At 44.8% G+C, this 22,165-nt stretch overlaps 4 protein-coding genes across 4 annotated transcripts; 3 read left to right on the top strand and 1 right to left on the bottom strand.

The window, feature by feature from the left end:
• Positions 1-1,257: 1,257 nt before the first annotated feature.
• On the top strand, positions 1,258-3,061 carry Osi9 (DUF1676 domain-containing protein Osi9). Its single transcript, XM_033484335.2, has 3 exons — positions 1,258-1,682; positions 1,784-1,956; positions 2,110-3,061. Exons 1-3 carry the CDS (start codon positions 1,432-1,434, stop codon positions 2,427-2,429), a joined length of 744 nt encoding a protein of 247 aa, XP_033340226.1. The 5' UTR covers positions 1,258-1,431; the 3' UTR covers positions 2,430-3,061.
• Positions 3,062-3,538: 477 nt separating this feature from the next.
• Positions 3,539-8,032, top strand: LOC143260587 (uncharacterized). Its single transcript, XM_076526567.1, has 3 exons — positions 3,539-3,877; positions 4,266-4,867; positions 5,795-8,032. Exons 2-3 carry the CDS (start codon positions 4,378-4,380, stop codon positions 6,220-6,222), a joined length of 918 nt encoding a protein of 305 aa, XP_076382682.1. The 5' UTR covers positions 3,539-3,877; positions 4,266-4,377; the 3' UTR covers positions 6,223-8,032.
• A 1,441-nt stretch (positions 8,033-9,473) lies between these two features.
• LOC117229351 (DUF1676 domain-containing protein Osi10b) lies at positions 9,474-11,710 on the top strand. The gene is made up of 3 exons (XM_033485789.2): positions 9,474-9,917; positions 10,936-10,995; positions 11,067-11,710. The coding sequence occupies exons 1-3, from the start codon at positions 9,548-9,550 to the stop codon at positions 11,309-11,311; spliced, it is 675 nt and encodes a 224-aa protein (XP_033341680.2). The 5' UTR covers positions 9,474-9,547; the 3' UTR covers positions 11,312-11,710.
• A 462-nt stretch (positions 11,711-12,172) lies between these two features.
• On the bottom strand, positions 12,173-14,515 carry LOC117229251 (uncharacterized). The gene is made up of 3 exons (XM_033485630.2): positions 14,239-14,515; positions 12,494-12,676; positions 12,173-12,430 (listed from the first exon to the last, which is right to left on the bottom strand). The coding sequence occupies exons 1-3, from the start codon at positions 14,513-14,515 to the stop codon at positions 12,285-12,287; spliced, it is 606 nt and encodes a 201-aa protein (XP_033341521.2). The 3' UTR covers positions 12,173-12,284.
• Positions 14,516-22,165: the final 7,650 nt, after the last annotated feature.

The following is a 22,165-nucleotide window of genomic DNA, read 5'->3' as shown; positions in this document are numbered from 1 at the left end:
GCACATGCGTATCCTAATACTTATGGTATGTTTCATCGTATATCGATCACGATGAAGCGTAAAATGAAATTGGACAACCTCGAAAAACATGTCGGACACAAAAACTAAATGAAATCAAGTATGTCGATGACTTCAAAACTGCAAGAGCTTAACAAATCTGATGTCTAAGAGCGTTTTACAAATTCTACACTGTTGTACTCGCGACTGGACAGTCCCAAGCCTCATTACGCTACATTATGGATTATTATTACTGTAAATAAGGCGAACCTAATAATCGATCCGTTTAGGCAGTTCTATCACTCTATATTAAGCAATCGTTATATCATATGCCTTTGTAATTTCTCGTCAATTTTTATTATATACTCCCTATTAAGCTATTATATCTACATACTTTGATTTAATATGATTTACACTTAATATTCCGCTAACGCGTTCTCCTGCGAATAAATAAATAAAATGCAGATATCTATCAGGGGAAAAAGAAAGAAAAAAGTATCCTACACATAGTCGATGATCGAATCTACGAAACGTACAGCGTACATTCCAGTTTTCTCTTAAGAAGCTCGAAGCAACCATCGAAACTCTCGCGAGTTAGGTCGAGAAAAGAATGCGCAGCCCGAAAAATCGTGCGCGACCATGAATGTACGGGTCCATTCTCTCGAGGCCGTGCACAGACGTCTGGTCGGCTTTTACCGGAAGCGGTCGCAGCTGGAATCCGCGTTCCAGGCGGCTTTGAGCCGCGCCGGCGCGTCTCTGCCGGTCCGGTGATGCCCGAATCTCCGCGGCTGGAAAAGGGCAGCGACGCGTGGGCAAGCATCTTCCAGCGATTTCCACTCTCCCTCTCCCGAGGTGGGCCCCGCTTCTCGTTTCGAGGAGGATCGGGGCGGTCATCGAGGTGGCCCAGCTCGCGTCTGTGTGCGAACCGCGACGTGTACGCACACGCGGACGCGGCGGCGTACGCACACGTGGACAGAGGGCTGGCCCGAAGAGCGGGTCCGGCCGAAGAGCGAGAGATCGGAGAGGAGAGACCGAAGAGGAGAGACGGGGAGCGCGGAAGCCGCGCGCGACAGAGAGGAACACGGGACGCGACCGCCTCGAGGAGAACCAATAGCTCGTACGGGTTGTAACGCGGGCGACGGGCCGGGGGAGAAGGGGGCCCGTGGTACCCTGGGTTCTCGGGGACCGGTGGGGGCCATCAAAATTTCAAAAACGTACGCGGGCCCCTTTCGCGACGAGGATAAAAGGCAGCAATCGTGATTCTTTCGGTCAGTGTCGATACGATCGCCGCAGTTGTTCCGAGTTACGGTGCGAGCGTTCCGTCCAATTTTTTGGGAGTGTCACCCGAGCCACCAGGAGTCTCACCCGCTCGTCCAAGTTGGTTGTTGTTGGTTTTACTTGGTGTAAACCTCGAATACCTCACCCGGAGAAAACATGTTCAAGTACGCGGTAATCGCAACGCTCCTCGCCTCGTGCACCTTCGCCGCGCCGGCCACCCAGGATCCGGCCGCCCAGCCTTCGATCCTCGAAGAGGCCCTGGACGTCTACGCCTCGTGCTCCGGTGAGGACCTCGCGGTGTGCTTGAAGCTGAAGGCGTTGCGCTTCGTCGACAGGGCCGCCCGGTCCGCGGACATCGACGTCTTCGACGGCTTCAAGATCGTGCAGACCGAGGAGGCCAAGGACAGGTATGAGAGAGGGATCCTTTTCCGCTTTTCGCGTTACCGAAACGCTCGCGACGGATGGGATCGTCACGAGCGGTGGCTCACAGGAGGACTTTACTTTCCAGCCGTGCCGATAACGCCAGATCCTTGAACGACATCGAAAGTACCCTCCCCGCCGAGGTCGAGGCCAAGGAAGCAGCCATTAACGAGGCCCTCTTCGACAGGACCGCCAAGTTCCTCTCCACCCACACCGTCGAGCTCAGCATTCCCGAAGAGGTCTCTCGCTCCTTCGACGAAGGTAACCATCTCGATTTCGATACTAATCCTCCTGCTTCTTAGAGTCAGTACGAATATATCAGAGTCAAGTTACGAATATGCTTTCTTCTTTCACCGAAATTCGACTCTGCTAGCTAACAGACCGTGAATCTAATCGCGTTGCCTCTGATTGCAGCCCGCGGCAAGAAGAAGAAGATCGTCAAGTCCCTGCTGCCGATCCTGCTGCTCCTGAAACTGAAGGCCGCCGCACTCATCCCGATCGCCCTCGGTGCCCTGGCTCTGCTCGCCCTGAAGGCACTGGCCATCGGCAAGATCGCGTTGATCATCAGCGCCATCATCGGGCTGCAGAAGCTATTCGCGAACAAGCACCAGAGCTACGAGGTGGTCGCCCATCCGGTCCACTCCTACGGCCACGAAGAACACCACGACCACCACGGCTGGGCAAGATCGGCTGGCTCCGATCTGGCGTACAAAGCGTACAAGCCATCCGAGTAACTCCGTCGGCTGGCCTAGCATCATCCAACCACGCTCACACATTCGCTACCTTCGTTCGCCAAAGTGATCGTCCTTAGTCGCTGGCGATCACCCACCGGGGCTGCGCGTCTCGATCCCTCGAGGACTTTATCATACGTGTCGCACCGTGTGCAAACCGACGGACGATCCAACGATCGATCCTACACGACCACCCACGACCTGGACCGGGACCTGTTTAGTTGTTTAAGACGATTACACGCCGGCATATTACGTGACCAGTGACCGAACGTGACGGACCTTCAACTGTGACGATCGACGACGCGACGCATTTAGCTTGGACGGTTCTTCCGGTGGACCCGGCATTAGCCGGCCACCACGGTGACAGATCGGACGGATTCCTTATTGTCGAGGAACAGTGTAATGGTGGTAGCCGCGCACCCCCGTAACAACCCCCTAGTGCGGTATCCCTTCAGGGGTCGACGCTTCGGAGCGATCTCACTCGGAGATCCCGGGCCGAACGCGTTCGGACTCGTAGTCAGTACCTGCACCAGGTCCACCAGATTTAATTCCAATGATTATTTATATACCGTCCCGAGCCGGGGCTGCCATGTAACTTATCGCATTATTTATAAATAAATCTTAATTTTATACAATCGCCTCTACTACCGATCTCGACCAGCCTCTCTACCCTGCTTAACACCCATTGTCCGCTGCGGCACCAGTAGGATGCGTTTCACCGGGCACGTGCTAATAGCTTGTAATCGCGTTAACACCGTCCGGTGTTTGCCAGCCGGGTTGACCGCTCCGTTCGCTGTCCCACTGTTATCTTTTTCCCCGATCCTCTTTTTACCGGCGACGGAGTTTCTCCTCGTTCGTTCTAGGACAGGCCTTGGACAGGCTTTTGACGGGGTAACGAGTCGCCGGGATCTCGGACCCCGGATGACGGATCGCTACACTCTTCTCCGGGTGCATCCGCCGTATCCGGGGGTCCGTGCACCGAATATGCCCAGCGAAAACGCGGACTTTCGCTGCTCGCCGAACCCGTCGAGTGAAACCGATTGTTCCGTCCCGTGTGAACGCCCCCTTGACGCCTATATAGCCGCCGGAACACGGCCGCTAGATCAACAGTATTGTTTCGGTACCCGGCCGCATTTCTTGCCACCCGCGACGTCTCGCGATTTTCGCCGTAAAAGTCGGCGGTGCACCGCGGAGATTTGCTTGACCGGTGTCGTCGATCTGGAAGAAAATGTGCCGGCGCGTTAGGCGGGGATGGAGGGGCGTGACAAAGTGACTCGGGCCTCGAAGAGCTGGAATCTGTCAGAAAGTTCTGCGGATGAAGCGAGTGATCGATCTCGTTTCATTTTTTCAGTTCTCGATTTCAATTCTTTGATTCTCGAGTGTTTCGCGGAACACTTTTATTTTGGGGGTAAAAATAAAGCGATTCGCTTGATCCAGTGTTCATATTTTTGGTAAGAATGTTAACCGTTTCGTATTTATACTTAAACAGCAAATTTTGAGATAATCATCTACCATTTGAACCAAAGTAGAAACGCCGAAAGAATATGGTAATGATGATATAGTATGTCCAAAATTTTGAATTACCGAAGAAAGATAGTTCCGACTTTACTTTTTGCAATCGAGCCAATCAAGAACGAAAGAGAACTTGATCAGCTAACCAACGAACAGCATTAAACTCGGATTCATGCTTCTCTCATTGTGGTTTCCGAGTCGAAAGCACCGCGTACAAGATAATTAGTTGCCCACTAAAGAATCAGAGCCATTTCCAGTTCCCAATCTGCCACGCGCATCTCGAAATAAGACCTGGAACCGTCTACAATGCGAATTATCTGTTCCCAGAGCGGAGCGATCGGCTTAATTACGCATTCTCCTTTCAACGCACGGGACTTTCATCTCATTTACACGAAACCTTATCGACTTTCTCCACGGTCCTCCTCTCGGGCCCGGCCCGATGTTCGCCATGAAACGCGAATTGCGTAGCTTCTGTCTGTTGATCTTCGTTTCCACGGGGATCACTGTCCTCATGGAGCCGAAAGAGGAGCCTATACTGAACGCGGAGGATCCCGCGAGTTTTACAGAAGCTTTCGGTACCTGTTTGGCCAGGAAAGAGTACGGTACCATCGAATGCGTGAACAGAGGGGCCCTAAGCGCTCTGCAGGGCTTGAATCAGAACGATAATTTGGAGTTCGGGGATGCTCGTTTGGAGAGGGCCGATGGGTTCGGCAGGGATCTTCTGGATTGGGATTACGATCCGAAGGACTTCGGTAGCATCGTGAAAGCCGCGACCAGGTTAATGGAGCGCAGGAGTCTCAAGTGGAATTTGGATAATTTGTATCCCGGGCTGCAGCTTCGAGCTGGTCCGATGCTGAATGGAAATGGAATGTTGGAGTTCGTGCTGAATGATAGACAGGCTGTCTTCGCTGATAGGCAGTTTGGGCCAGGTGAGAAGAATCTATATGATTGAATGGAAATCTGGACTGTGGCTCGGATAAAATAGTTGAAGAAACGTGAGCGTTTTATTTTGTTTCGTGTGAGATGAATTTAGCGAGCCACTGTGTTCGATGTACATGCAACGAAGATCCTAATTCGAGGCTTCCATTCAATTATACAATAATTTATTTGTGAATCCAGCACTGAGAAGTGATAGGGTTGGATTTTTTGGTAGCAGGTTTGAGCTATCCAATATTTAAATATTTAATCCTTCACATCTCGAGGATCCTTTCAGCACCACTTTCATGAAAATGCTACTTTGAATTAAATATTCCCGAATTTTCTATATGGTATAACTCAATTCAATCTTCTAAAGTATCCGGGGCAAGAGAATGGATGGTGAAAAATATTATAGAGGGAGTTGCGAGCTTGTCCCATAAGCTTGGAAGCGAACCCATCGATCATCAAGGTTCGCATCCTTGCTGAGACGTTCTTCACCTGCTGGTTTCCGGATCCACCTGCAGTAGGCAGCACGATCAAGGCCACTGATGGTGAACGCCTCGGCCTCTAGAACCTTGGAAAATTTCTTGAAACCTTGTCCTTCGAGAATACATGACTTTGACAAACCAAGCAGCATTGTAGCGTCTATTAATTTTCCAATCTAGCTACCGTTTCACAAATATTCATTGTCAATGTAAAAATACAGACGATCGAAAGTAGGTCAGCTCCCAATTGTACTCGATACTTGTAATTTGTGAATCGTAAACAGTTGAATTAACAATTCATATGAAAAATGGCTAAAAATTGAAATTATAGCGTCCGCTAAATTTCCTCATCATCCACGTTGAGGATCTACTATGTAGCTAGTCATATCATTTAGTAAATTACATAATCAATTTGAGATCATTTGAACTGATCGAATTCTGATCCCTTTGCAGGAAGACAGATGGTCAGACATCTGCTAGTGCCCTTCCTCTTGGGGTTCAAATTCAACCTAGTCTCCCTGGTGCCTCTACTCTTCGGGTTCCTGCTGCTGGTAACGAAAAAAGCACTGATCCTGACCAAGCTGGCCCTCTTCGTCAGCGGTCTGCTAGGTTGGAACTCTTTATTCTCGACAGCCTCGGCGTCCTATCCTGCAGGAGGATTCAATGGTTTCCATACGCACGTTCAAGAGACCCCGATCGCAGGGTATCCCTATTACGATCATCACAATTTCCAATATCGACCTTACAGAGGACACCAAGCCGGCGATTTAGGAGTCTACAATCAGCATGTGATCAGAGAGGTCGTCGACGTCTACGATAACACCGACGGGACGAAGAACAAGAGAAGTGGAAAGAACTTTGTGTGGGCGAATGTCAGTTGAAGAGAACCTGGGACCATCGAACGAGCTGTGATCGATGCGAGGATTCGATTTTAGTACGACGTGGATCGCTAGAATTAAGACTATAAAATCGATCGGAAGTATTACTAGCAATATTATGGTATCTTTGTATGTAGAGAATGAGGGTATCCATGATCGATCCTGCAGGTATCTAAGTTTCTCGTTCGAGGAAAGACCCACAATCAGTGCGCAACCACACCTGATTTCATACTTCCTTCGCCGATTGTTCCGCTTCCATTATGTACCAGACATCCCACCACTGAGGCTCGTTTGCCCCGCTTCGTGGGGAAACGCGCGTTCCCACTAATGGCCTCCATTCAATTTAAATGAAGGATATCAACGACAGTTCTGGATTAAAAGTAAAGCGGGGGTGTGTTCGATGGTGGGTCAACGGCCAAAGCAAAGAGAAAATGGACGGTTTGTGACGAGGCGGACGGACGCAATTAATTCGAGGAGACGCAGAGACCACGTTGTACCTTTGTCAAGTATATAAACAGGAGCTGTCCTATTTCTCTGCATGGTTTAAGCCTGCTTTAATTTTAATCGATTCTACGGAGCTCCGATCTCAAATATAGCATCCGTCGGCACAGACTCGAAATTAGACCTAAGAATCTCGACTCTAATCGGTGTCACAAAATTAAATAAAAATTATTTAATATTAGATTTGGGATCACTGAGATGCTGGATAAAAGATGAGACCCGAAATGGGTCACCTAACCTAAGAATCTGAATGCATCGGCGGTACAGGAAAATTCTAAGAAATAAAGATCAGATTTCTAATAAAAGCGCACCCATTTTCTGCATCGTTCTTGATTCGTTTTTAGCACACGAAATCAATTATCTCTACGCTTCAACTTTGCAGAATGAGACACGAAGCAAAGCGGAGCCGTGTTTCTTCACTATCGATTTCGCATATTCCGGACGAAACTATCGGCCCGTTTTCACTCCGGGAATCCATTAGGTTTCCTCCATTATTCGTGTCTCCATCGTCGGTCGTCTAACTGTAGTTCGATCCGCGGAGGAAGGTGGAAGCCGCGGCAAAACGCGTAGAAAACGCGTCCGGGAAATGCTTCTGCTCGTAAATGGCAATGCTCGCGTAGTCGCCACGGTCCCGTGGCCACTCGTACCGCCACGCGCGTTCGTTATGTCAAGTGTAACAATCAAGACGAGCATACATTACAGTCGGGGACAGTCGACCATAAAAGTTCCTTGTTTTCCGCCACGGTTTCATGGTCCCTGGGTCCGCCGCGGGACCGTCGTCGACCGCCGCAGTTTATGCGCTTCTCCGCCCCCGCGGGCTGACAACGATTTCTTCGAAACCAATCCAATTTTCTATTTTCTCGTTCTGCGCCGTTTTAGCTGGCTTCGTGCTCCTTAGGAAGCATTCGCGGATCATCTGTAATAATTTATAATGTTTCTGGGCGCGTAGAGCTGTCAAATTGTCGACAAATGTCTCTCCGAGGTTCGAGAATATTTTCTGATTATTTTCTGCGAGATTTATTGCTGTTATTATGCTTATTCGGTGAACATTCTTTATTGCAGCAAGGATATTGTATATTTGTTTTGTGCGGTATGAATTGACGTTTTTTTTTTTTAGATAATTTAGTAATCATTCTTTAGGGGGACAGCAATGACTGCGCGTTTATTTTCTGCGATATCGTAAATTATTCTCTTGGAGACACGTCGATGAATATTTCTCAGAGTATTTTGCAATTATTCTGTACGATACTGTACTCTGTACTGACCTTTTTCTTTGAAGTAACTCAATAAACATTCTTTAGATAATCGATAATAGCGTGTACTTATTTTGTGCAGTATATGCTGACATTTTCTTCCTTAAAGTTCAATGAACATGTCAAGGTTATTATATCAATAATATTGTACGATCATTTGGAGCAATCGCGTGGATATTTTTTCAGTTTGTATCAAGCACCGCTTGGAAAGCCAATAAAATTGTACCGATCAAGGAAAGTCTAAAAAACGCTTACCATGAAATATATGCAAATATTCGGTATAATATTTCACTTAAACTATCAACATTATTACGCGATAATCAACTTCGCCTTTACACTTTAATTGACTCTTACTGCTCAAATTAGATGTAATTTTGCCATTTATTCTCCGTAAACGCGCGGCCATCAAATGCCGAGAAAAAGAAACATCGGTATAGCAACTTGCCGAATGAATATGCAAGCGTTCCCTCAAGCAGGAGAACCACGGGGATCCATTTTTATTGTTAACGCATTCCAGGCAATTGCCGTGGTTTTACGGCTAATGATATTAATGAGTGTCTCCTTTGCAAAAAGTAGAGTAATCTCGATGAACTGCATGGCCACGGGAAAGCCGGGAACAACGATCATCGTCCTGGATTTCCGCGGCACCGGCCGGTGGACAATTTTTCATAAAAATTCGCAGCCAGGTAAATGCGTCGGCGATTCGTCGGAACTGGTCCGTCACGGTTCGTAATCTGTGTCGGATTAACAGTACCTGGCCGGCATTAATTAATCCGTAAGCAGCCGGCGATTTGTAGCATTCGGGATCGCGCGTGACTGCGATTCATCTTCAGATCGAAGGAGGAGCGGAACGGAAGGCCAACGAATGCGCAGGCTGGTGACTTTCGCTGCGAAATAAAGAACAGCTCGGATCCTATTTCCTCAAGTTGTATGCACCCACTGCAAACGTGTGCTTCGATAATCGTAACTTCAATCTCCAATCGCGTAAATACCGTCGAAAATTAATTTCGGCTTTTGCCGAATTAAAATGCAATTTAAATCGATCGGCGAGCAAAAATATTTTCGACAGGCTGCTCTCCTATTCTAAAATACGAGTTTCATTTCCGTGGCGCGAAATTAGATCTTTGCTGTCCTGCCCGCCCACCGGCGAAACGTCATCAATGGGGAACCGATAAGAAGAACGGCGAGAGGACAGTTGTTGCCGCAGCATCGGCGTTCACGGTTCTAAGGCGGCTCGGATGGACAGTCGAGGCTTGAGCCGCCTCGGTTTCGGCTTGGCTAGGCAACCGGGTCATAGGGGTACTTACTCACGGGGCTGTACAACAATGTTTTGGTTGAGGAATCCTTCCGTAGTAGGAGGCGTTAAACAGCGCGTGGATCAGGTGTGAGCAGGCATCGCAGGACTGACCGCTGCCGCCGGTCGATGGTAGGAGAACGGGAAATACCCTTATAAAAGAGTCGCGACAGAACAATACGAATTAGTCGGCGGAATTTTTCCGAGCGGTCAGCTTGCGGCCGGTCTCCCAGCCATCTTCGTTCAAAGGGAAACAGATCAGCGGCTCGTTCGGGACACGATGAGCAGGACCAGGTTCTTGGAATTCGTCCTCGTCCTCTGTCTGTCAGCGCCGATCGGCCTGGCCGAGAGCAAGAGCGAGTACACGAAGCTGTTCGACCGATGCGCCAGCGAGAAGAACGCCTTCAATTGCCTGAAACAGAGGGCTCTGGAGATCCTCGACTCCGCGATCTACGATGACCAGGTGTACGTGCTGAACGATTACGTATCGATCGCCAAGGATCCTGCTGTCTCTGCCAGGAGCGACGATCGAGGGCACAAGGAAGAGAACGCGACGGATTTGAGCCTGGATCAGAAGTTGGATCAGAAGTTCCATCAGTATCTGTCGTCTAGGAGCGTCAAGCTTACTATTCCCGGCGATGCTTTCGAAGGTGAGTTGTGCGAGATTATTTTCCGGATTTTCATGATTTTCGAGGGGTTCGGATGAGGTGGAAAACGTCTGGAAGCAGAGAGGGTAGAATTCGTTAGTATGGAATGAAAAAATGAATTTCTTGATCCTTGTAGATTGGTGGTAATTGTCACGAGAAGCTCTAGAACGGAAAGGTGGAATCTTTATATTTAATATTTTATTCAGAGAAAAAAGTCTTTTTTATTCACCTATAAGTATTTTCGGGATTTTCATAGAGCGTTTTCGAGGGATTCGGATGAGGTGGAAAACGTCTGGAAGCAGAGAGGGTAGAATTCGTTATTATGGAATGAAAAAATGAATTTCTTGATCCTTGTATATTGGTGGTAATTGTCACGAGAAGCTCTAGAACGGAAAGGTGGAATCTTTATATTTAATATTTTATTCAGAGAAAAAAGTCTTTTTTATTCACCTATAAGTATTTTCGGGATTTTCATAGAGCGTTTTCGAGGGATTCGGATGAGGTGGAAAACGTCTGGAAGCAGAGAGGGTAGAATTCGTTAGTATGGAATGAAAAAATGAATTTCTTGATCCTTGTAGATTGGTGGTAATTGTCACGGGAAGCTCTAGAACAAAAAAGTAGAATCTTTATATTTAATACTTTATTCAGAGAAACAAGTCTTTTTTATTCACCTATAAGTATGAAAGATAGAAGAGTTAAAGAAGAAGATTTATGCAAGAAATGAGTAAAAAAGTCTGTGTAGTCGCTAAAAGCTTGAGTAAAAGATTATGGAGTCAATTTAGTTCATTTTTTAAATGATCCTTGACTGATAATGAAGACATTAGAAGCTTCAAAGGATGTAAACAAAATCTAAATAATAAAATATAAAATAAAATAGACCAATAATAAAATTACGGAGAGCTTGAGAATAGCAGAAAAATTCTCGCGAAAATAATTTGACAGAGAAAATTCATCCCAGATACGATAATGAATTATAATTAGGTCCAATTTAGCAGATATCACAGCCGCAGCTTGATTTCAGGTCGTAAGAAGAAAGGAAAAGGTTACGGTGCCCTACTTCTAGGAGCCCTTGTAGTGGGAGGTGAGTGTATTCTATTCATTCCAATCGATGATCGTTCAATTGCAATTGTTCTGACAGAAATGATCTTGCAGCAATGATGGCACAGCTGGCGTACGGTAAAATCGCGTTCCTCGCCGGCACGGCGCTGCTCACAGCGAAGATCGCGTTGGTCCTGAGCGCCATCATCGGTTTGAAGAAATTAGTGTCGGGTCACGGTGGCGGGGGTCACGAGGTGATCTACGCGACAGGATCCGAACACCATGGAAGCTACGGCGGTGGATACGGCGGCGGCGGCGGTGGATGGCAGAGGACTATCGACGGTGTTCCACCCACTTGAATTGAACGAACGATTCGCGTAAAGATCGTTTGACAGAACATTTAACTTGCCGCGTTAATTTATTGTATATTTAGCGTAAGAGCCGTGCGAAGGATAGAGGTACCTTTCCAACAATTGTACGTGTACAATAAAATCCGAGGATCAGTAATTGTATCGTATACCATAACGGGTAGATCGCGCGGGACGAGCAATGTGTGACGAGGCTATCGCGGTATTTATTTATTAAAGACGTGCTCTTTTAGTCTAGTTAGTCGTAGTCGGGTAGTTATTTTATATGACTGCTATGCTGTACCAAAAATTAATATTTATTTTGTTGTACGCACCGCAGGGTGTTCTTGTATGTATATTGTGTAAAATATTGTCCACCGGTGAATAAAGATTGTTCGTGAAACCATGTTACTTCCTTGTGTAATGACGATACAGGAATTTCTATGATTTATGGAGGTGATAAAAATAATTTTAATGTGGAACAGAAAAATTGAATTGTGTAATTGAGGGAATTAAATGGTTCGACGATGTCCGAGTAATCAGTTGATCGACTTGTGCAATCTCGTGAGCATAACTCGGTAAATTATATAATCCCATGACACGAAATGCTCGAGAAATTGGAAAAGTTAACTAATCGTCGGACGATTCCGAGGATAACTAGGCTACCGATCCTTTTTTCTTTTCAGATACCATACGGACGTAACTATAAACACGCGAGATAGCTATACTCACGTGTTCGTAGCTCGGATTCTAAGTAGACCATGGCGATCCAAACAGTTAACGTAATCGCAGAGACTACTCGGTTATCGAAACAAAATGGAGGACGAGGAGAAACGACGGATCGAACAAGATCAAATAGTAAAAGGCGTCGGACAAGGTTCGAAACTTTTAATGATTGCGACATTTCGTTCGTATGTTTGTACTACTTATAAAAGATATTATTAGATGATGTCGTCGAGGTCGTTTCGTGGAACATCCATGATCGTTATTGGAGGACTTTTCGTCGCTTCCGGTAGCCGAAATCGCCCTCCCCGTATCCGTGATTATCGAAATCGATGCTGGAGCTGTGAGTCTGCTCGTAGCTGTGATAAGGATGCTTGATGATCTCGTATGACACTTTCTCCTTGTGTTCTAGGAATTAAACGATTCCATTATACGGAGAAATAATGATCTGAAGTGACGCGTTTTACGTACCGCTGGATTTTTTCAATGCGATGGCAGTGGCGATCGCCAACGCCACTTTGGCAACGACCAGAGCCTTGGCAGCGATCGCAGCGACTGCGTTCAGAACTACGTAAAGCATCGTGACCTTTCCTGCTCCCAGAAAGTATAGCAACAACTTCCAGTAACCTCTGCCCTTCTTCTTCCGTCCACTTTCTAAAAGGAAAGATAAATAAATATTTCTGTACTGAGAGAGAGAGAGAAAAAGAGAGAGAGAGAGAGAGAGAGAGAGAGAGAGAGAGACGTTTGTGTTACAGAAATTGTCGAGCCCCTTAAAATTAGAGCAACCGTGTCTTCGTAACGCGAAGCGTACGCAGAAAATAATGCAGATTCGTGATTATGTGCGAGTTTGTAGCACCTTTTTACATCGGGAACACTTTCATGAATAATTGCTTCCGAGAAGCATGAAAAAGAGCCAGACAATAAATCGTGGTAATCTACAGTGTTCATCGCGTAACTGCATAATCATGTATCAACTCGTGCTGCAATATCTTGCCGTTCCCAAGAAACTGTGCTTCCTCATTGTTCGTCTGACCCAGACCATCCAATTCCACTTAAAACGAAAGCGATTAGAAATCATTGTTAAAGAGTTAATTGCTTCTACGGAAATTCCGTGTTTGAAGAGTGAGAATCGGAGGTGAATGAAGGCGATTATCTAGTTCTCCAGGTGATCTGTCTCGAATCTAACAATTCCCTTTCAAACTAATGCACATTCGTTGCATCCTACCATGGGTGCAATTCGTTTCGTCGCTCGATTAATTAATTGCGAAGTACAGCCAAATTTCTATCCGATCAAGACTTGTCAAATCTTCTTCAAATCGAGATACACGCGTTCGCTAAATTTTACCATATCGTTTTAATTTTTCTACGTTTAATATGTTATAAAATATAACACGAATTTGTGATTCTTAAATAATCATTTAACGAAACGGAGACTTCCACGTTCCGTTATATCGCTGTGAATCGCCCGGGACGAAAATTACTACTAAATTACTACTACTTACAATACCTTGTAACGATATGGCCCAGTTTTTTTCGAGGTCCGACCTTAACTAGTCCATTCCCCTTACAATCTAATCAAGTCCCATCGCGTCTTTCAAACAAGGCCCACTTTAACACCATGAATATGCCAATTATCTTCGAGATTACATGAAAAAATCATTGCCAAACACTGCATAGTCCAACAACCAAATCATTCCCATTATTCCCTGACAATGAGTTCACACGTCCGACCTAAATCGGCTCATTCTCCTTAAAGTACGCTCCCCGCGACACAGAGTGACAAGAAGCACCGAAATTCTGGCCAAAACGGAAATTCCCTATTCTAAAATAAATCACTGAGACATCGCGCAGTAAATTATCTGCAAAAACATAATCAAATAGTTGTATCAGTCAAAAATTGAAGTTTTATTTGTTTGTTAATGTCGAGTACACAGATCAACATAAAATACTAACGTTTTGATTTCTAACCGATGCACCTTTGCCAGCTGATCTACGTCAGCGAATATTCTACAAATAATTAAAACAAATAATTTGATAAATTATCAATATTCGAAGATCATCATGATTGCTCGAAAATAAGCAGCAACACTAAATGGGAACATTTTATCCGTAAAATTCACTTTTGACTTCCTGCCAGGATGTCGACGTTTTACCACTGGGCGACAATTGCAGAGATATCGACGCACACTTCACCATGCGGGAACGTGAGAACTCACCCTCTTCAACCTCATTATCATCACTCCCAGGATCCTGAAGGTTCCTGGACACTCTAAGCATGTTTCGGCCGGATCCAGTCACGATTTTCCCCGTTTCGGTCGCGCACGCAGTAGAATTGCCATCTGCACCGCAGTTAGACGACACCGACGCGACAGTGTAAACGTCCCGATGGACGACAGTGCAGCTGCAGATCGCCAGAAGACCGCACAGCGGCAGAACAATGATCATACGTCGAAGCATGTTCAACGCGGACTGGCCGGCCGAACAGTTCACCATTTTTATAGGGGGCAGAAGTAATTAACGGTTACGCCATACAGAGCGTGAATGCAGCTCGCGATCCAAGATCATTCGCGCGGCTGTGTTTTGCCGGATCGGTCTTCATAGATCGCGGCTAGGACGCGGCTACGCGTGTAACATCGCCAAAGCGTGCAGTATGAAGAACAATACACCGGATCACGGTCCACGGTCACCGATAATTGCGGCGCAACCGTAAAAATCCCAGGCCAGATTTCAATGCAATAGAAATGAAAAGCAATTGGGCTAATTGCGAAATAAAATGCCTCCTGTTAACGCTGTGCTCGCGTTAATTAACTCGCCGAACCGGAAACGCGATTCAAAATGTTCCCTATCATTTCTGCCCTGTTTGTTTCGTCCTTCCACGATCGCCTGTAATATAAAGGGTTACAGTCGTCAGCAGTGCATCAAACTCAAAATCCGGAAACACTATCTTAAAGTAGAGATTTCAAGCTATAATTTAAAAGAAGAGTCACGATCCTACGATGATTTTTCTCGGAGTTATTTTCAGTCAAAGTTGTCCAATTTCTATCCAAAAATTTTCTATGCTATAACTTTTTGGTCAGTCTATTACAACAAAAATCGTACGAAGTTCAAATAAATCCAATCCTCCGTTATAAAACTTGTCTTCAATCTGATTCGAGTTCAAAGGAGAAAATAAAGTTCTATCCAATTCTCTCTATTACGATTTGATTTCTATCAGCTGCACGAAGCAGCTTCGATGAGTTGCTAAAAAAATAAATACTTCAACAGATAAAGAAAACATTGAACTGTGAAATGCGACGCTTCTGCGCCGCGAGTCTTGCAGTGTCGGAAAATTAGATCGTTCAGACGTTGCTGATGAAATAAGTAGTTCACGAAGCAAAGAAAACAATCCGCTTTTAGATGAAACGCTCGAGCGCCGCGGAAATAATCTCGCGCAATTGCAGGATCAAATGTTTCTGGCGTTGTAAAATCTATGGAGACGCATTACGAATCGCTCGGCAGACCGGCAAAGCTCCGCAAGGATCCAGTAAAGCACTGTCTCCGAAGCTAGCTCCGCCTCCCCATCTCCCCACACGCTGGGAAGTGGAGAACAAGGTCTAAAAGGCAGCGTCTTTTTCTGCTTTGTGTGCCACTGGGCCGATCGAGCATCCTCGATTCACTGGTTCGGTGTATGTTAAAACGTATCCTCCGAAGGACGCCGTTCGCGCGCGGCTGGAACACCCGTGAAAACACAGAATGTAGGGAACACACCGAGAGGCACGATAATCACCGTCATCTCGCGTACCGTGTCAGTCGTCGAACCGTTTGACATTCCGGAATGTTCGGACAACACGAGAAAGCCGGTTCTGCAACCTTCTTCGCGGGTTTCTGGTGCTTTCCTCGAAAAATCGTGTCGTCGCGCCACGAAAACGCTTCCGCGCGGGATCGAGGAGAAATGATCGGAGAAGTTCGAGTTGATATACGTGAACGATGCTTTCCTCACCTGGTGCTTCGATCATCTCGTAAATCACTCGTCAGCGAGTCGAGACAGGTCTGACGAGAATCTCTTCCGATGATTCCGCGGATCATCGACTACCACCTTTCCAATCTCTTCTTTCTTTCGTCGCTGATCCTTGCAATTATGGGCGGAACAGAGATGATGATTATTAATGGGATTTCTATGCGTGGCAGGTTATTTGTTTATTTATATACGAGAAGACTCAATAGCAGGATATTAAAGCATAAACGGAGCTATATTAAATCGAGATACAGTGGAAATCATATACTTTGGGATAATTAAAAAATGATATAACTTTCTTAAAACTCGACTAAACGATCTGAATTATTTTTGGATAGTAGATAAAAGAGTCTACTAGACAATGACCATAATAGTTTTTTCAAATTTGACTATCATTTTACATGATAAAAAGAATAAAGGACTCATGCTTTTCAACTTTTTTATCGGAGCCTATTCCGAAGACATAAGAAAATGCATTCTGTAGATTTCACTTTAGGCGATTTCTACTGCTATTCACTTTAGAATTCCGTGACAATGGTAAACGTCGGAACATCACTTCGCGCGGCTCATACACCTGCCATTCACTATACTCTTTCGCGTCGTCGTTTTACGATCCATCGACCATTCGTACGCTTCGAACTTCGGTCGAAGAGAAAGACGGACAATTTCACAGATGCATGACTGTGCGCTTGAAATGATTTGAACGCATATTTCAACGCGAAAGAAATTCGGTATCCCGCGAACTCCCGGCTAAAAGCGAAAGAAAGAAGGACGAGGAGCGAGCTGAAAAATTCCCACACAGCCCTCCCGTGCCGTTTCTGGGATCGAGGTCAAGACAATCCAAGGATTTAGTACACGGGATCCGTCGGGGAACCAGAAGGCGGCGAAATTGAACAGTAGCTCGTTCAAACGGCTCGCATAAATCCGCGGCTGCCGAGCAGCGGTAATGAGCCAGGTCAGAACCTAACGCCGCGGACACGGCCACCTGTTGCGGATCGGTGACCTGAATCTAATAACAGAGAGAAACGCCGTGGCCTTATCGAAAAAGCATCGCCTGAGAGGATGCCCCCGTGCCCCGCGACCCCCGCGAAGTTAGCGGCTCCGACACCCGTTGGTTTCTATTCCACCGGAAACCGAACGGTTTGCTTAGGTTCCCGTGGGACAGACTGAAATTGCGCAAGTGGAAACACTTTTCCGCCAGCTCGTTAGATCGCGAGGCACGCGCACCGCGTGTACACTCGCGCGAAGTGTTAATGTCGATAAGGAAGACCGAAAGTGTCACTCAAGAGACCGTTTGCTAATAAACGAAAGCACGGGCCGTCGAGGAGTGGTCCTTCTCCGGTTCCCGAGAATCTGATGACAAGCTGTTGGTTCTGGCTGAAGAAAGTGGAAGGCCGCGCATCGAATACGAGCCTAACGCTTCCGTAATGCGATTCAGTCTTTGAAATGCAGCTTTGTGATCGGAAGAAGGTATCGTAATTATAGTCAATTTTGCGTAATTTTCCTTCGGCTTGCAAACGAAAATCGTGAATTTTGGAAGACGAGATTTTAATTATTCGAGTCTTGCGCTTTGTTTTTATATTTGTTGACTATCGGCGACTATGAAAATGAGCCGAATAAGGCGAAAATAAGCCGAATAAAAATGAGGCTCGAATAATCTTCTCTTCCCAAATTGTCTATTTATGGTTACATGCTGAAGGAAAATTGGGCAAAATTTATTATAGTAAATTGCCGATTTAGCATATTCTCAGACGTCACTTGACAAAAATTGAAGTTCGAGGAAAGCTTGCTACGCGAATTGAAAGATTACTCGTTGCAAAAAGAAAATCGAAACACTAGTGGACCTTGTTAATTTACACGTTTTTGTTGCATCTTTTAGATCTGAACACGCAATAAACGCCATAAACACGCATAAAGATCTGGTAAATAGGTTCGCTAATTCGTTTGTATCACGAGAGAAATTTTATTACCGACGAAGATCGTGATCGCAGTTTTGTAGTCTTTTACCGTTTAGTCATTCCCATCCTAGTAACTGAGCTGAAAGTTACACCTTTATTCGATGCCAGTGTTCTGCAGAGTCTTCTCCGAGGCATTGTGTAGCTTCAAGAGCGAAGTTCAACTTTCCAGTCGCCATTTTTACTGTTGCAGCACGCAAAGATTTTGTCGAGATCTAAATTGAACTTCCTACACTTTATTTCTAGAATTGTGTGAAATGTACAGTAAATTCTCCTCGATTTTCCAGCAGCTTGTAAAAAATGGTGGCTTGTAAAATGGACAATTTTTGGAAGATATTACATACATTATTACAGTAAATTCTCCGTAATTTTCCTTTGCTTGTAAACAAAAATAGACAATTTGGAAAGAAGAGGTACGATTATTCGAGCCATGAATCTCGTTTCTATAATTGTTGACAATCGGCAAACAATCGAGCCTAATAATTATATCTCTTCCTCTCAAATTCTCCATTTTTGTTTACAAGCTGAAGGCAAATTGAGAAGAATTTGCTGTAATAATATATGTAATATCTTCAGGAGCGAAGCTCAAGAACATTCACAGTATTAATTGAACTCGCAATTATTAGCACTTAGGATGCTAGATTTTCATATGCGTCGAGTTCTGTAACGGATTTCCAAGGATCGATGTCATCAGGCTGCTTGAATCAGTTCGGAATCCCGAACTGATTCAGAATTTGCTGTAGTAATTGTTGTAGAATGAAAGGATACTCAAAAGCACTTTATTTAGAGTTACAAATTCTACTCCAGAACATTCGCGTATCCAGTAAAATAAGTGATGGTGATATATTGCAAAACTACAGAGATACAGAAATCTGGTGTTGGTGAAAATCCCGAGGTGGCAACCTCACGGTTCGGTGTCTACTTTTGAACTGTCGTCTGGGCCCACCTGGGCCTCTGTAGGCATCGGCTCACCCTCGCAAGGGGCCATAAAACTGTTAGGTGGGTCATCGTTGAAATTCCAACAGTAATATATGTAATATCTTCAGGAGTGAAGCTCAACAACATTCACAGTATTAATTGAACTCGCAATTATTAGCACTTAGGATGCTAAATTTTTCTATACGTCGAGTTCTGTAACGGATTTCGATGGATCGATGTTATCAGGCTGCTTGAATCAGTTCGTAATCCCCATTGTGGTTAATAGATCGTATCACGAGGTCGTGGTAATAGAGAAACTTAAGCAGGATTCCCTTCGGGTGAGTATATACTGTAACGCTGACAGTAATATATTCCGGTACTAATTCCCGGTGTCCTCGTTCGACGACAAATCAACTTTCCTCTGCAACAATGGAGGATGCGTCCTCAAACTTAATCCGGCACCTCAACGGATTCGAATGAGTTCATGCGAACGATGACGTTTAAACGCGAATCGAAAGCCGTCGTTTACAATTCAAATCCCGACGATACAATTTTAATTGGAGCGCCAGGGATCAGATTTAAATCCTGCTGTTACAATTCAAAGAATGCAACTTGCAAAATTTCAACTCAATGTCGCGACGCGGCTTCTAGGTCACAGATTCCAGTCTCAGAACTCAAATTCGAAAAACGTTTCCGTGAAGCGAAATTTTAACACCGAATCTATCAAACGCCGGTTAAACGACGCGTTCCATATTTTCAATTCGACAATTACCGAAATCACAACGATGGAAAATGGTGTAATAAATGTATTCATTCAAGCAGACTTTCCAGCAAAGATCGCGTAAAATCGAAATAAATTGCGATCCCGTCACTCTCGCGAGGAAGATCATTCGCCCGTTGCTTTTAATTACGTTTAATATCAAAATCAGCCGCGGGATCCCGACGTTAACACAGAAACCCAGCGTCTTCCGTTAGACTTTCGATGAAGATCGCAGCGTAGCGAGTCAGATCAACACTGGCGCGTCAAAATCATTTCGAATTCGCTCGTTAAACTGGAGCCCGGCCTCCGACGATTAAAATTCAGCCACCGATCGTTACGCCGAATCTCATTTTCGAGCTCACTCGCAGTTAAATGGAATCTCGGCAGCGTTATGTTAATACCATTGACTTTCGCTGTCGGGCAACACAGACCGCTGGATCTTCGGCGGACGATCTCGATCCGGAAACCACGCCGCGATCATCCTCGTCTCTGTTCCTTGGACCGCGGCATCTTTCCGGCCGGTTCCCGCTCCGCTTCCGGCCGCGGCGCGAGCATTGTCCGCCGCCCGTGGAATCCGTTCCTCGCGGCTCCTGCGAAATTCAAACCGCGTGCCGGCGCGAATGTGGCACGCGCGTTAACACTGTTCAGCTCGGTATGGGATAATCGTGAATGTAGGTAAGCCGGCAGAATGGAGGATGCTACGTTGTCGCATTAGAGATGCGTTAACCTCGATCGAGCTTGTGCCAGGCGTTACGCGATTGTGAGATCGGCACAGTGACACATTCTGTTTGATGGATTCACTGCCAGAATTGTGCGACAACGGGACGCCTTCGGGTGTTGCACCGTGGAAAACCGCGTCCCCCTTAATTTCTGGATCGTAAACGACGCTTTTTTTCGACAGCGGAAAAACACATACATCGCTTGGATCCTGAACGATCGCCGCTTTCGAGGTTGCCGCGCGTTGTTTTGCTATTGCAACAAGATACACGGGCATTTAATATACCGAACGTGAAGAACTATAAATCAGATCGCGTATCTTGACGAGTTTGTTACAAACACGGCGCTGTTCACGTTTCGCGGTGGATACGTAGTCGAGTTTAGTAACCGAAACCCACTCAATTAGTCTTTAGAAACTTGAATTTACATAAATATGTGTAGCCTACGCGGTATTAATAATTTAACTGTTCCGTTGCATTCATGAGTAGCCTAGTTTCGCAGTTCCAGATCGAAAGTTGAATTATGCATTCGCGACAGAATCGGGATGGAAGGTTGCGAAGATATATTTCTGTTTTATTGTTCGGGATTCATTCGAACTATCGCGACTAATACAGACAATATTCATTGCGTGTGAATGATAATAATCATTATTATTTACTTGATCAACGGGAGAAATGCCCCTGTGTCGCAGAAATAGCATATTAGAAAGAAAAAAAGGAAAGAACTGATACAATGAAAGGATACAATAAAATCAATATAGTCATATGTAAATCAATATAATCAATATGGTCATATATAAATCAATATGATCAATATAGTCATATGTAAATCAATATGATCAATATGGTCATATATAAATCAATATGATCAATATAGTCATATGTAAATCAATATGATCAATATGGTCACATATAAATCAATATGATCAATATAGTCATATATAAATCAATATAATCAATATAGTCATATATAAGTCAATATGATCAATATAGTCATATATAAATCAATATGATCAATATGGTCGTATATAAATCAATATAATCAATATAGTCATATATATATATATATATATATATATCAATAGAATCAATATAGTCATATATAAATCAATACAATCAATATAGTCATATATAAATCAATATAATTAATATAGTCATGTATAAATCAATATAATCAATATAGTCATATGTAAATCAATATAATCAATATAGTCATATATAAATCAATATAATCAATATAGTCATATATAAATCAATATAATCAATATAGTCATATATAAAACAATATAATCAATACAGATCAAGATAATTAAATAAATCAGAAAAAAATAGCGAAAATAATAGAGAATAATGCCGTATAAGATCCTCATACTAACAAAAAATAAGATTAGCATAAATAGGAAGAGCACTGCTAAGGAAGAAACGGGAGATTGTTTCAGTGGATGTCGATTTTAGACAATGGAAATGCATTTCTAAGATTGATTTGCATCAATCCTGATCTTGTGAAAACGTTCTCAAACATAGTGAACACAGACGAGGGATAAGGCAATTGAATAACAACCGGAATGAATGCCGAACAGTGGCTGATGTTACGCGTCGATAATTAAGATTCGCAATGCTCGGGCATTAGCCGGGGTTTCACGCGTTCCGATCAGCTAATACAATCCACAGGTGCGCCAGGTGCGTCTCTCTCCCTCTCTCTCTCTCTCTCTCTCTCTCTCTCTCTCTCTCTCTCTTCGGACTCGGCCACGCCCAACAGCTATTGGAAAAAGAAGAAGAGCACGAGTGAAGGTGAAGCGG

Source organism: Megalopta genalis, chromosome 15 (genome assembly GCF_051020955.1).
Source record: "Megalopta genalis isolate 19385.01 chromosome 15, iyMegGena1_principal, whole genome shotgun sequence".
Lineage (NCBI taxonomy): Eukaryota > Metazoa > Arthropoda > Insecta > Hymenoptera > Halictidae > Megalopta > Megalopta genalis.
This window is presented reverse-complemented; position numbering and strand designations above follow the sequence as displayed.

Bases quoted from the DNA above. Each gene is read 5' to 3' on its own strand.
- LOC143260587 (XM_076526567.1), top strand. From the start codon at position 4,378: ATGTTCGCCATGAAACGCGAATTGCGTAGCTTCTGTCTGTTGATCTTC. The intron at 4,868-5,794 runs GTGAGAAGAATC...ATCCCTTTGCAG, and splicing joins TGATAGGCAGTTTGGGCCAG to GAAGACAGATGGTCAGACAT.
- LOC117229351 (XM_033485789.2), top strand. From the start codon at position 9,548: ATGAGCAGGACCAGGTTCTTGGAATTCGTCCTCGTCCTCTGTCTGTCA. The intron at 9,918-10,935 runs GTGAGTTGTGCG...GCTTGATTTCAG, and splicing joins TCCCGGCGATGCTTTCGAAG to GTCGTAAGAAGAAAGGAAAA. The intron at 10,996-11,066 runs GTGAGTGTATTC...ATGATCTTGCAG, and splicing joins AGGAGCCCTTGTAGTGGGAG to CAATGATGGCACAGCTGGCG.
- LOC117229251 (XM_033485630.2), bottom strand. From the start codon at position 14,515: ATGGTGAACTGTTCGGCCGGCCAGTCCGCGTTGAACATGCTTCGACGT. The intron at 12,677-14,238 runs GTGAGTTCTCAC...CTTTCCTTTTAG, and splicing joins TGATAATGAGGTTGAAGAGG to AAAGTGGACGGAAGAAGAAG. The intron at 12,431-12,493 runs GTACGTAAAACG...TTTAATTCCTAG, and splicing joins CGCATTGAAAAAATCCAGCG to AACACAAGGAGAAAGTGTCA.
- Osi9 (XM_033484335.2), top strand. From the start codon at position 1,432: ATGTTCAAGTACGCGGTAATCGCAACGCTCCTCGCCTCGTGCACCTTC. The intron at 1,683-1,783 runs GTATGAGAGAGG...TTTACTTTCCAG, and splicing joins ACCGAGGAGGCCAAGGACAG to CCGTGCCGATAACGCCAGAT. The intron at 1,957-2,109 runs GTAACCATCTCG...CTCTGATTGCAG, and splicing joins CTCTCGCTCCTTCGACGAAG to CCCGCGGCAAGAAGAAGAAG.